This window comes from Castanea sativa, chromosome 9 (genome assembly GCF_040712315.1).
Source record: "Castanea sativa cultivar Marrone di Chiusa Pesio chromosome 9, ASM4071231v1".
Lineage (NCBI taxonomy): Eukaryota > Viridiplantae > Streptophyta > Magnoliopsida > Fagales > Fagaceae > Castanea > Castanea sativa.
In genome coordinates, this window is record NC_134021.1 from 34864718 (window position 1) to 34878353 (window position 13636).

General features: G+C 38.1%; 1 protein-coding gene across 2 annotated transcripts; it reads right to left on the reverse strand.

Annotated features, from left to right (window-relative positions):
* Window positions 1-4373: 4373 nt before the first annotated feature.
* LOC142609983 (syntaxin-51-like) lies at window positions 4374-10176 on the reverse strand. Of its 2 annotated transcripts, none has more exons than XM_075781705.1 (6): window positions 9909-10176; window positions 8565-8787; window positions 5690-5895; window positions 5492-5592; window positions 5324-5368; window positions 4374-4713 (listed from the first exon to the last, which is right to left on the reverse strand). In XM_075781705.1, the coding sequence occupies exons 2-6, from the start codon at window positions 8780-8782 to the stop codon at window positions 4588-4590; spliced, it is 696 nt and encodes a 231-aa protein (XP_075637820.1). In that variant the 5' UTR covers window positions 8783-8787; window positions 9909-10176; the 3' UTR covers window positions 4374-4587. The 2 variants fall into 2 exon arrangements, with proteins under 2 accessions (XP_075637820.1, XP_075637819.1); XM_075781704.1 differs by lacking the exon at window positions 9909-10176 and adding an exon at window positions 8874-9014.
* Window positions 10177-13636: the final 3460 nt, after the last annotated feature.

The following is a 13636-nucleotide window of genomic DNA, read 5'->3' on the forward strand; positions in this document are numbered from 1 at the left end:
ATAGTGGTAGTTCCCTGTTGGAGTAATAAAAGTAGTCTTCTCTTGGTCCTCCAATGCCAATGGAATCTTATGGTAACCTTGGAAGGCATCCAAAAAACTCATACGTGGATGTCCGACAGTGGCGTCTACAAGCTGATCAATACGCGGCATTGGGAACTAATCCTTGGGGCAGGCCTTGTTCAAATTCGTGAAGTCCACACATACTCTCCACGTTCCATTCTTCTTTTTGACCACAATTGTATGCGCCAACCATTCGGGGTAGAAAACTTCTTTAATAGCCCCAGCCCTCTTGAGCTTGAGCACCTCCTCCTTGACAGCCTCAGAATGTTCCTTGGAAGAACGCCGAGGTGGCTGCCTTCTTGGAACAATGGCGGGGTTGACATTCAAATGATGAAAAATGAAGCTCGGATCTACGCCTGGAGCCTCATAAGGATCCCACGCAAAAACATCAATATTGCCTTTTAGAAATTCCAACAACTCCATCTTCTCCTGGTGCGGCAAACGTATGCCGACTTGGAAGAACCTCTGCAGGTCATCCGCTATCAAAAACTTCTCTAACTCCTCACAAAACGGCCTCCTCTCCTGTCACCGCTCCGGTGCATACGGAGAAGACGATTAATTACTGAGTCTTGGACGAACAAAGCCGATGACTCGGTTTCGGTCGATGAAGCAACTGCGGCCGATATGCCATTGCACGGCCATCGGCCAGCGGCGAGGATCTCTTCAACGTATTCTCGAGAGGGAACTTAACCTTAACATGCAAGGTAGAGGAGACGGCTCCCGAGCGTGCAGCCATGGCTTTGGCGAGGATGGCCGTATATGGGGAGTACGCGTCAACCACAATGAAATCCACCTCAACCGTTTCTGAGCCGGATTGAACGGGCAAACGAATCTGTCCCTTCGGCACAACGGCCTTTCTTTCAAAGCTTATGAGTGGCGAGTCATAAGGTGTAAGATCTTCCAGTTTCAACCTCAGCCCCTTAAATAAATCAGGGTACATGATATGCACCGCCGCACGATCAATCATCACCCTCTTTACATCATAATTCCCTATCTTGAGAGTGACCGCAAGAGCATCGTCATGGGGTTGAATGGTACCAACCTTATCCTCCTCCGAAAATCCCAAGACAGGTAAATCCACCTTCAACCTTTTCGGCTGAAGCACCTCTTCGGCTTTGAGAATGAAACCGCCATCACCCTAGTGGGACTGAGCCGGTCTGCCAGTGCGGCAAATAACGTTAATTGTTCCTAATGCCGGCCGAGATGGATTATTCTTCGATTGTTTGAAGCCGGATTGGCCCTTTGCCCGTTAGGTTGACACGAGTCTTTCCTTCGGTTTTCCTTCAGCGACAAGTAGCGCTCCCAGTGGTTCCAAAGGATCCGGCAGTTCTCGGTAGTGTGGCCCACGTCTGATGAGTACCGACAAAGAGGTTCGATTCCTCTTCAAGGTCTCTTTGCCATCTACTAGGCCATCTAAAGAAGGGCTCCTTACGAACTTTCTCCGATTGGTGTGCGGTTCTCGGAATACGATGTTCACGGCACGAGGTGCTACGAGCCGGGCCAAACGTAATCTCTCCTCGGCTTGTTGTTGTGGTATCTGTCCGACCTGAAATCCCTTCTCTCCTGCGGGATAACCTTCTCCTTACCCTTTCCTTGCTGCTGATCTTCCTCTACCCTTTTGTATTCATCAATACGATCCATGAGGCGACGTACGCTACGGACAAGCTTTTTGGTCAAGGATTTCCTCAAATCGTGATCAGTAGGAAGACCTACCTTAAAGGTATTGAGTGCCACCTCATCAAAATCACCATCTATCTCATTAAACATCTCCTAGTACTGGTTGGAGTATGCTTTCAACGTCTCCCCTTCCCTCATGGTCATGGATAGCAGCGAGTCCAATGGCCGAGGTACTCTGCTACACGTAATAAACCGCAAAGCGAATGCTCTAGTAAGCTCCCCAAACGAACCTACAGACCCCGATTTAAGGCCGTTGAACCACCTCATAGCAACAGGTCCCAAGCTAGAGGGGAAAACTTTACACATCAGGGTCTCATTATGAGTGAACGGCCATCCTCTGGTTAAAGTGACTCACGTGCTCCCGCGGATCGATCGGCCATTGTAAATGGTAAAGGTGGGCTGGGTAAACCTCCTGAGAAGCCTCCCTTTCTCAATCCTCCGTGAAAATGGAGATTTGGAGAGTTGGTGCAACGCTCGACTCATATCATCATTTCCCAAGCCCCTGGAAGGAAGTTTCTTGTGTCTACGAGTCTGCGGATCGTCCTCCTCACAAGAGGACATTGCGCTGGGGGGTGAGCACGACCTCGAGCTATAACCACCTCCCCGGACCTTCGCTGAAGAAGGATCAGATGAGGACGGTGAAGGCCTACGTTTGGCGCGGCGCAGCTTTCTTTTCAAATGACTAATCTCCTTCTACATGGCTTTAGCACCATCCTCGTGGGTGGTGCTACCCCCACCATGAGTATGGCTAGCCCTAGGGTATTCTGTATGGACACTTCCCTCACGATCCCTTTGACACTCTAGAAGCTCAAAAAGATCCTCCGGTTGTGATCCTTGAGACTCTGCATGGTGTGAGCCTAGGCCTGCCATAGTATCCCAGCTCCTTTTGGACTAGATCCCCACAGACGGCACCAATTGTAAGTGCATAATTGCACCTGGACCCAAAGACAATCACGGGCTCAGGCCCAATAAGCCTTAAACAATGAAATTTGTAGAGTGTGGGCTTGAAATCTAGATTAGAAGTACTGAGAACTTAATAACAGGCTAAGATGTGCAAACACTTGTAAATAACAAATGATAATTGCAAATAGACCTCCTCGGACGTGAGCCGAGGACTACTTCTGTATTATTTCTCTTTTTTTCTCAAAGATTACAATTCTTCCTCCCTTTTTTTTTAGTTACAGACTGCCCCCTTAAATACTTCATTTCCTGACACTTTATCCACGTGTTTGCTCAAACCCCCTCCCCCCGAGATATTTCTTCCCTTAGTGCCTTTGAATAGTGACCAAAAGTTTCAGCCTTACTGTTCAGGGGGTCACTTCCCCATTAACGGCCGGGAGGTAGGTGCGAGTGCTTTTAATGTGGAGGTGGCAGCCTTTGCTCTTGGTGTTTCTCAAACACCGGTGTATCTAGAAGGTTCAGGGTTTCCCCCTTTTAACCAACAGTCTTTCCAGAATTCTGCCTTGGCCTTCGTACTGAATTTACGAGTTTTCTTAGGTCTGTCCGAGGAGAAACTCACCCTTGGATGTGCCCTTGGACCCTCGGCGTATGGGCCGATCCGCAATACTAACAAGTTCTTAGCCCAAGAACAGATTGGCCCTCTTTGCTAGAGCCCAAGGGCCCAAATGCCCACTTGGGTCCTTTTACGCCTCACAACTTCTTTGAGAAATACAAATTTTTTTATTAGGTTAAGCATTTTGATGCATGTTTAGCTCTAATAATTAACTTTTCTCAAAAAATATAAAAAAACTCTAATAATTAACTCTTGACATGTACAAATTGTTCAACTGTTTTAACAAAGCATATTTCCAAGCTCTAAAAATTAACTCTAGACATAGACAAATTGTTCAATTTTTTTAACAAAGCATGATCCCATGATATACTTATAACTGAGAAGTACATAGAATTAATTTAGATAGTGAGAGTATGTTTGAGGTAGATTTGTTTCCTTCCACATGTAATTTCACTCTAAAATATTAAAATTAAATTTAGTAATGAAGTTGCTTCTTGCTTGTGTGGGAGATGATTAGGAAGGTTGGCAAGTTTTCAATCTTGTGACATGTGCTAATTATACAAGTTTATTTTAGATCAAACACAACAAAATTCTTTGAAACGTGTACGCAACGTAAAATTTTGTGGAGAGATGAAATCAAAAAGCATCATAATTAATTCAAACAACGGGAAAAAATTGGATGAAGATAATTATGACATTTGGCATCTCAAAATCTAAATGTCTTAAATGGAATAGGTCTTGGAGACTTTGATTTATTCACTAAGTGCAAAATCTGTTAATTTGGATGAATAAATAAGAGTTTCATTTCAGTTCAAAATTTACGGGTGTAAATGTAACAAATGAAACTTTGCGGACTAAATAGTGACAAGGTCAAACCACATGGATAAATTGTAATTTGCAATTTGATTTTTATAAGGTAAACGAGATTTTTCTTTTTGAACAATACGTTGATACATCAATATATGTGATAATATGCATATTTTACCTAGCTACAACTCAAACAGTGTACAGATTGAAGAGAACTGAGAGGCTGAGGATATTGAGGATATAGAAAGGGGAAGAAGGGAAGTGAGTGTTGTGTGTATTAGTATTTAAATCACTCCATAATACAATATGGGCCACATCAAGCAAAATGATAATAATAAATATGACATTGAGTTTAGCTTGATCAATGAATAATACTTTCAATCCACAAGCTATTTATGATCTAAATTTCTATTTCATCTATAGTTTATTCACAAACCTTAAGCAATTCTTGCTTTATCCTCAACACTTTTTACAGTTGTCCTCATTTTGTGGAACAATTATACCAAAGTCGAGCTTATGATCATTTAATTTTACAAATTCTTGATCAGTGCCCAAACAACAATAATTAGAATCACAGCAGCAATGACTAGCAGAATCAAGTAAGAGCAACCGCCTTTGGTACGTCTATTCAGCACAGCCAGTTTCTTTTGCACCCGCTGCTCCAAACAAAAGAACATTAGCATGAGTTGAACTGCTATTAAATATGAATTGATACGGGTGGTAGATATCTCGTAATTCATAAACATACTGCCTAGGTAATAAGCAAAAAAAAAAAAAAAAACCATATCTAAGCTCATTATTGAAATGCAGAGAAATAAACACCTTTTGTGAGTGTGAGAGAGATAAGTGCAGAGAAATAAGCACTTTCTATTAGCCTTTGAATAATAAGTCATAATGTAAATGTAGTTCATGTTGCCTTAGCAATGAAGATGATGCTGATGTTCTGATGCTAGCAAAACATGCAAGGACAAGAAGTCCAAGACAAGGGTCAATGAGTCATGAAAAACGAGAGATCTGCCATTCCAGGAACTTCAAATTCTTGTTCTTCTATTTTGTTTATTAAGTCCTACAGAACTTTTTTTCTCATATTATTTTAAAACCAAAAAAATTGATGTTGGTTCTTTAACATAGTTATGCCCTATGCTCAATTTCTGGAGGTCAGAGTATTATAAAGTTGGATGCTTTGGCACAAAGACAAGTGAACACTGCCATGCACAGGGATTCAAGGTTGATAAGAGTGCAACAAAACAATAGTAATGATGTAACCTGTAGGTTGGATTCCGTTGAGTCCACATGCTGATCCAAGTTATCCTGCATATTGCAAAAGATAGAAAAAACATAAATTTATGAGACTGCAGAAGTCATAAGCACAAATAGGATGGTAAACATCAGGAAAAGGTAAAAAATGGAGAACACATCAGTAAAAGAACCAACCAGAAGCCTAGTATGGAGGTTAAGTTCCTCATTGACTGCCAATGCAATGTGTTTTGTACTTGTTACTGTCTCCTCCAATTTTTCAAGACCTTCATCTTGTTCTGCTTTCAATGATAGTATGTAATTCAGGTTACAAATGTATATACTCTAATCCAAGTAGCATAAAAAGTAACATGCGTCCAAGTAAGAATTACATACCTTTTATAATTTGCCGCTGAAAGCCAACAAGACCATGGTTGTCCAAGCCATTTGTTCTACTCATGATGTCATCTTGCTTTATATTAGGCCCAAGCAAGCTATCTCTATTATTGAAGCCGGACATGTTAAGAGTAGCAGCCATCTGGTTGACTTTGGAACTCAAATTTTTTAGCATGTCTTGACGCCTATTCATCTCTTTTCCTGTTCTGTTCATCAGCAGGGGCAAGCTTTAATAAGGTTGTTGTGATAATGGTTAATTGATTAAATTCACTCTTTCCTAACAACTTAAACTTTTGGGAAAATCAGTAATTTATCTTAGTATCAAAGCATATGGTCCTGAATTCAAATTCTATCTCCACTCTACCTCCCATTTTTAAAAGTTCAAAATCTCATATGCTGGACCTCAAGACTTTGGGCCTACCCGTGAGGGGGAATGCTAGGATAATGGCAAAGGGACTCTTTTCTATCAATTTAGGCTTTTGAGAGAATTCAGAAAACATTATCTAAAGAATAATTTGAATCTCATAGAAAAGAAGGTAACTATTGCCATATAAAAATTACTTACCTACAATTACATGTTGCACTCATTTGGTTATTGTATGAATATAAATTAAAACCAAAAATCCTAAACCATTCCAATTCCAGTAAATTTTTAACACTTTTAATACTTTGGTGAAGTCAGAGTTCAAAACCTGATACCAGAAAACATGAATTTTGATGCAACTCTGGAGGAACACCACACAATAACCAACCACTACAGGAATGCATTATCTAGACAACAACAGCATGTATGCTAGGACTTACGACAAGAGTAAGAGATGTGCTGCAGTACATCAAGAGCTTGGAAATTAAAACTTTTAAATTACACTTACCAAAGCAAGTAAATAACAAATTCTTTCTCCCTTTCTAAGCATAAGGTTACCATCAAAAGAAAGCCAGCACATTGATACGCACCCTTACCCAGAGACACTTGCCCCACTGTACTCCCGATTCTGGGACATCTACGTCCATCACCATCCCTAAACTTAAGCCAATAGCCCACCCAGTTTCCTTCATTCTACTCTTCAGGGGTAGATTATAGATCTGGATCCAGAAGAGAGCCCATTTTAACTCAATCTCCTTTGGGGTTAATTCTCCTTCAAAATCTTGGATAAGGACTAATTGTTTCTCATAGCTCCAAGGACACATATCAATCACTTTCTTTTTATCTTTCCCATCGCCAAACTCCACCAAGAATAGATCCTCCTCTATCTCAGTGATTTGGACCCCTTTATTTGGCTTCCATAACATTCTCATATTCTTTCTCAACGCGTCCAAGCTTATGCTTCTTTGGGACAGGATTTTCATAACAGCACAACACTTTCCTTCTTCTCTTGCTGCTTTAGTACTACTGCTATCTAGTTCTATTCCTACGTCTTCCTCCTCTGTGAACGTTAGTTTTTTCCATAACTCTTCAAGTTACTCTGCCATAGGTTCCTTTTACCTTGTAGATTTGTTGTGGTGAATATAAGAGCTAGAAGGACTGACACTCAAAGGGATAAAGGGAAAAGGGCGCTACCACGACCTCACTCAAGGGAGGTCACACCACCACTTGCAAGAAAACTGCAAGACTCTCTACTGCATCTGCGCACCTAAGCCAAAGAGCACTCTAACTTCATGGACTCCGAGATAGCATCTAATAGTTATTTTCTGCTTTCCATGGTATGTTTCTGATTTTCCAACAAATATAATCAAAGACGTGAGCCATTTAATTCCCAAACCAATTTCACCAGTTCCCGAATCTTTAACAAATCCTAAACCTAATTTCCTAAACTATAGAATCTTCCCTTGACATCCTACAAGGCTACACCATTGAATTTAATTCAAGAGTTGTAGGAGTAGTTTTAAAAACTTATGCATTGTTATTTGAAAGACAATGTATTAAATGGTCTCCTTTTCAAAAGTTGGGTTTTCTAAACAAACCAAAAATGTGAGACTGAGAGAGTAGTTTTTTAAGAAAGACAATTATCACTTAACTGACTGGCATGTTCTTGTTTATATATAATATAAAGTTCCTTGATTTACACGTGGCTGACTTTGACTAGTATTTTAAGGATCTATAGCCGACCCCAAAATTTTGGAACTAAAGTCTTATTTTTGTTGTTAATTATGTTCACTAGAAGCTTATCAATTTGAAAACTCAAGGAAACCAAAATTATGTAGTTTAACAAACTTTTAAAGGATTTAGATGTTGTGGCCATCTTTATGCCCACAAACTCTGGTATCTAAATTAACTCAATAGGATACATTCAGCAAGTTTGAGATATTTGGATAGGCGACAATGTAATAGCTGATGACAAATGGAAGATTACAACCAAAACCACAGAATGATTAGTGGTAAACAGGAATGAGTTTTTATAATGGCGCTACTATTGACGTTTGGCAACTACAAACACAGCATGTAAATTATATATTATTGACGTCTATATAGATGAAATCAACATATGGAAATTTGTACAAGAGAAACTATAGAACATGCATTTCAAGCTAACAAACATACTTCAATCAATTAGCACCAGTTTCTTCCATGACAATATGAGAACAGCTACTAGTGTAGTTATGTTCAACTATACATGAAACAGAATCCTTTTCAAAATTGAGGAACCCTTACAACTTGCTCCTATATTGCAGATGCCTTTTGTTTTAAATATTTCTTAGCAGCAATGGAAGGCATTGCCTGTCTTATTCTTTATTTATTTTTTATCCTTAAAGATTAGCTAATGTGGATTTCCATTAGAAACGTGGAAGTATATGAAACAACAAATTTTGTGATGTGATTCAAGACGCATTGCAGCTTATTTTCCTATAATGCTACAAATTTCACTAGAATACTTACATTGGCTGCGTATTAGAAAGCGTTGACAGAAGTAACTCGAGAGTCTCAAGTTTGGTCCTTAATATTGTGATCTTTCTCCGAGCTGTTGACAAATGCCGCTGTGTTTCTGGTCCAGATGGAGGCAGTGAACTTCTTCCAGCAATCATATCTTTGATATCCTCAGCTAGTTTTGATGCTTCGTTGATTCCTCGCATCCATGAGTCAGAAGGAGATGTCATTGAAGCTGTACCAAAAATGCATTGTTTTTAGACACATATATCACAATAAGTAAAAAAAAAAGTGTTCTAAAATAACCGAAACTTGAATTACCAAAATTGATTGTGAACATATTTTGGGCTTCAGAAAGATCTCCAAAACAATTAATAAGAACCAAAAAAATTAACCCAAAATAAAATTAGACACCAATGCACTTGGTTCGGCAATAGCCTATATCAAAGGGTAACAACAAATAAATTTCACTAACAAATTTGGTATAGAGAGCACTCTCACAAATCCAAATCCAAATCCAAATCTCAAATCTCTAATACACCCAAAATATATCACTCTTTCTCACAAATACAAAAACTCTAATGCTAATCTCAAATTTTTGCGGCACACTATCTGTGAAAGAATAAAGCCACAACACTTATATTATATAGTACTGTGCTGTATTTATCAAAGTCGGCTAACACTCCTCAGTCCTTAGCCACAAAGAAGTCCAAAACCAAGTAGTAATCAATAAATAAATAAACTCAGCACTTAAAAACATTGGCATGCACGAGACATATATTAAGGAGTTACAAATGTTTCAAATTCAAGCCACGTCACATGTCTAACAGAAAGTTCCAATAATACAAATTGAAAAGGAGTTAACAATCTCAACAAGATTACGTGCAAACGAAGTCAAAATACAATAGTAAATATTGTGATTTATTCCCTCTAGCCAATAAAAGTTACACGCAACCGTACACTAGTCGTTCACTTATCATCGAAAGCTTATCCATAACACAATCACAAAAATTCACCATGTTGGCATATCATATAGTACAATTTAAGCTTCAAATCACTTTAGCTGAAAATTATAAATGGTATTTAACTCTTTTACCCATTGCTCTTGATAAAAAGAATAGGGAAAAAAAACATTACAAGGATATATAATTAAACAACCCATATAAATAAAGTTATTGAATATGCCAGCAAACATAATATTTCTGTATGGAGTATGGATGGGTCTGAGGCTCTGAATTATAATAAATATTCAAATAAACACCAGATCAACTAGTGAATAGTAAACCAAAGCCAAATACAAACAGAGAGAGAGAGAGAGAGAGAGGTTTATAGATCTTTGGAATTGAGAGGTGTTACCTTTTATTTTGATGGGAGATTATTTGATTGAAAAGGGAAGATATATTGTATGAAGTTTTGAAGGAAGGAAGCGGGGTTAAGCTTAGAGAAAAACAGAGTGGCGTGAACGTATCAATAATTGGAGAGCGAGAGAAGAGCAACAGTGTTTGGAGTGTTTGTCCGTTTATGAATGAATGTGCATTAATTGAAGTTGAAGCTCTACTTAATAATCACCAATGAATTTCACGTGTTTGTATTTTTCTATTGTACGTGCATTAATATTCACCACAGCCATAGATGACCAAAGTTTAGTTCATCTTACTTCACCCTTCCCGTGTGTGTGAGTTTAACTTAACTAAACTTTATCAAAAAAAAAAAAAACCCAAGTGGGTTGTGTTCCCACATCAGTCCAGTGTGTGTAGTAGGACTTGTATAAACCTTGCTTATTCCCTCAAAGGTTAGGCCCTATTGATGGGATAAGTATTGTAAGCTCTTGTGGGTCTTACTTCCCCCTCCCCTGTGCGTGTGAGTTTAACTTAACTAACTTTATCAAAAAACAAAAAAGTTTGGCTCATCTTTCACCAATTTAGGGATTGGTCATGGTCGGGTATGCGTACCCAACTTGATTATTTTATCGTGGATATCCGATTCCCTTACCCAATTAGCATCCATACTTGATTGGTACCTAGTGTAAAGTTGTGATTTACAATTATGTTTTTGTTAGCTTTAATTCCGTGTCAAATTTGATTGTATTTTATTCAATTATTTTCCTATATGTTTGTGGAATTTAATGCAAGGGTTGAGTGAGAGAGTTTGGTGAAAAATTATGAAGATAGTGAAGTTCGCAATTGGCTCGCAATTGGACAATTCGTGAAAGTTTACGTGAGAAGCAAATGCTGGAAGCTTAAAGGACTAATGCTAGGCTAGTTTTTGCAGTCACTTCACTACTTGGCCAAGTCCCGAGTGACTCGCAAAACTCTCTACCTAGAACTTTTTAACATGTGTTTTTCTCATTTCTTTACCAATACTATATAAGCCCACATTACTCAAGAAATTGTGAGGAGATTTTTAAATAGAAACCCTAACAAAACACTTGAGAGTTAGAGATTGTAAACTCACAATCATCTACACAATTTCTCTTAGTTTTCCTCTACTCATACCTCTCCAATTACAAATTCTTGAGAAGTTCTTAGCCCAAACACTTACTTCACCCAATCTGAGTGTTAAGAGAAGTTTTGGTGTGTGTGGGAAGTATTGGAAGAAACCATCGATTGGCGGATGCAATTTGGAACTAATTGCAGGATCCGAATAAATAGTGCAAACATAACTCAATAAAGTTCATTGGTAATTGGAACTTGAAGGGTTCAAGTACTTTGGGTAGATTAGGCTTGGAGAGTCTTTTTGATATCATTGTACTCTAACTTTATTCACTAGTGGATTGATTCAGTTTGGAGGGCCACATAGAGGTTTTTTCGCCAAGTAATTCAATTCCTTCTTTGATAACACGTCTCGGTGTTATTTTGTATTTGCATCTCTCTTCCCTTACTCTTTAAGCTTTACATTTATTGTTATTGTATATGTGTAGACACTCGATTTTGCATCCATAATTTAATTTTGAAAGATGACTAAAATGACCATTTCAAATACCCAAAAATCATAATTACATTTCATGCATTAAATCATTCATTGCATATCATAAAAATGATCTTGAGATTTTAATGGTCGCAACAGTATGCTCGATTCCTAAATTGGACCGTTGGATTAAAAGATATCACAAGATCAAATGTTCACGGTCTTTAAGCATTGTATAGGGATGAAACTGATCACATGTGATTAACAAAAATTAATTCTGATTGGTTAAACAATTAAAATTAATTAAATAATTGTAGGATTAGTTGTTAGTTCTTGTCAGAAATAAACCTGCTTGCATGGGAATAAAATAGATAATCAGATAACAATGGAATTGTTGATAATTAAGTCTTTTTTAGAATATTTATCTATCAGATAATTATTGTTTTTAAATATGTGATTATCAAAATAAAAGGCATTAATTTTAGAATACAAGTTAAAAATATGTTCAGGTGCAATTCCCAGCTCAGAAAATCAAGAGTCCAAATTGAACCAAAATTGGAAGTGGGGCTCAGCACCTGAGAGGGCCAATCAGCATTCTTGGAGTGTCGATCAACACATGGCAAGCGCCGATCGGCACTTCCCAAGTGCCAATGGGCACAACTCTAAGGCCCGGCCTATAAACGCTCTAATTAAGTTAAAACACATCCATTGCAAGTTTTTAGGGATAAGGATGCAACCCAATTCGTATCTGATCCCATTTAGCTTATTTTTCAAGCATCCATTCTCTATAAATAGGAGAAAAACATCAAAAATTGGGTCCTTTTTTGACTTTGTTGCTCCCCTTATGTTAAAGACGTTCTAGAAGCCTTGGCTTTAAAAATTTCTTTTCCGTAAGTCAACATATTTTAGATCTCAAAGTGGTTGAACTTCTTTGATTTCTAAAATATTCTTTCAGTGAAGGGTACATTCATGCAAGTATGTCTTTAATCTCACCCGTTTGTTTATTCTTTTCTTTCCTATATGATATATATGTTTTGTTCATCACATATTTTCATGGATATATGTTTGATTTTATTCATTGTCAATACAATCTTGTTTACATATTTTTCTACCATATTCACATGTTTAATTTGTTGTTTAATAGTTGATTAACATGCCTAAGTTTAAAATTTGATTCTTCTTTAAATTTTGAGATCTGCGATAAACTACTAAAAACATCTTTTTTAAAAGAAAAAAGAACAACAACAAAAATCAGATCTGTGTTTTCAATAAATACAGATTTGGAATTTTTTCTGCATACAAAATTGATCTATATTTTCATTAAATACAGACTTGAAATTTTTTCTGCATACAAAACAGATTTGTATTTTTTAAATACAAATCTGGAATTTTTTTGCATATAAAAACTGATTAAATACATGTGGGGAGTAAAAAGACCCAAGTGGGCATATGGGCCTTTGGGCTGTAGTTAGGAGGGCCGACCTGCTCTTAAGCTAAGAATCTGTTAGTACTGCGAATCGGTCCATACGCCGAGGGTCCGAGGACACATCCGAGGGTAAGTTTCTCCTCGGATAGACCTAGGAGAACTCGAAACTTCACTATGAAGGTCAAGGCAATATTCCGGAAAGACTGTTGGTTGAAGGGGGGAAACCCTGAACCTTCGAGATACACCGGTGCTAGAAAAATACCAAAAGAAAAGGCTGCCACCTCTACATTAAAGACTCTGCACCTACCTCCCTGGCCGCATTAATGGGGAAGTGACCCCTAAACAGTAGAACTGAAACTTCTGGTCACTATTCAAAGGCACTAAGAAAATAAATATCTAGGGGGGAGGGGGTTGGAGCAACACGTGGATAAAGCATCAGGAAAGAAGTATTTAAGGGGGATGAACGCCAAAGAAAGGGGGGGTCCAAGAAACAAAATAAAGAAAAGAAGAATTGTAAACTTTAAGAAAGAAAGAGAAATAATACAGAAGTAGTCCTCGGCTCACGTCCGAGGAGGTCTATTTGCAATTATCGTTTATTATTTACAAGTGTTTGTAACTTTTAGCCTGTTATCAAGTTCTCAGTACTTCTAATCTAGATTTCAAGCCCACACTCTACAAATTTCATTGTTTACGGCTCATTGGGCCTGAGCCCGTAATTGTCTTTGGGTCCAGGTGCAATTGTGCACTTACA

What these genes read in the sequence shown, in the direction of transcription:
- LOC142609983 (XM_075781704.1), bottom strand. An exon ending in CTTTCTAATACGCAGCCAAT is followed by an intron (nt 5,896 to 8,564) that starts GTAAGTATTCTA and finishes GCTGATGAACAG; the next exon opens with AACAGGAAAAGAGATGAATA. An exon ending in TCAGCGGCAAATTATAAAAG is followed by an intron (nt 5,593 to 5,689) that starts GTATGTAATTCT and finishes CATTGAAAGCAG; the next exon opens with AACAAGATGAAGGTCTTGAA.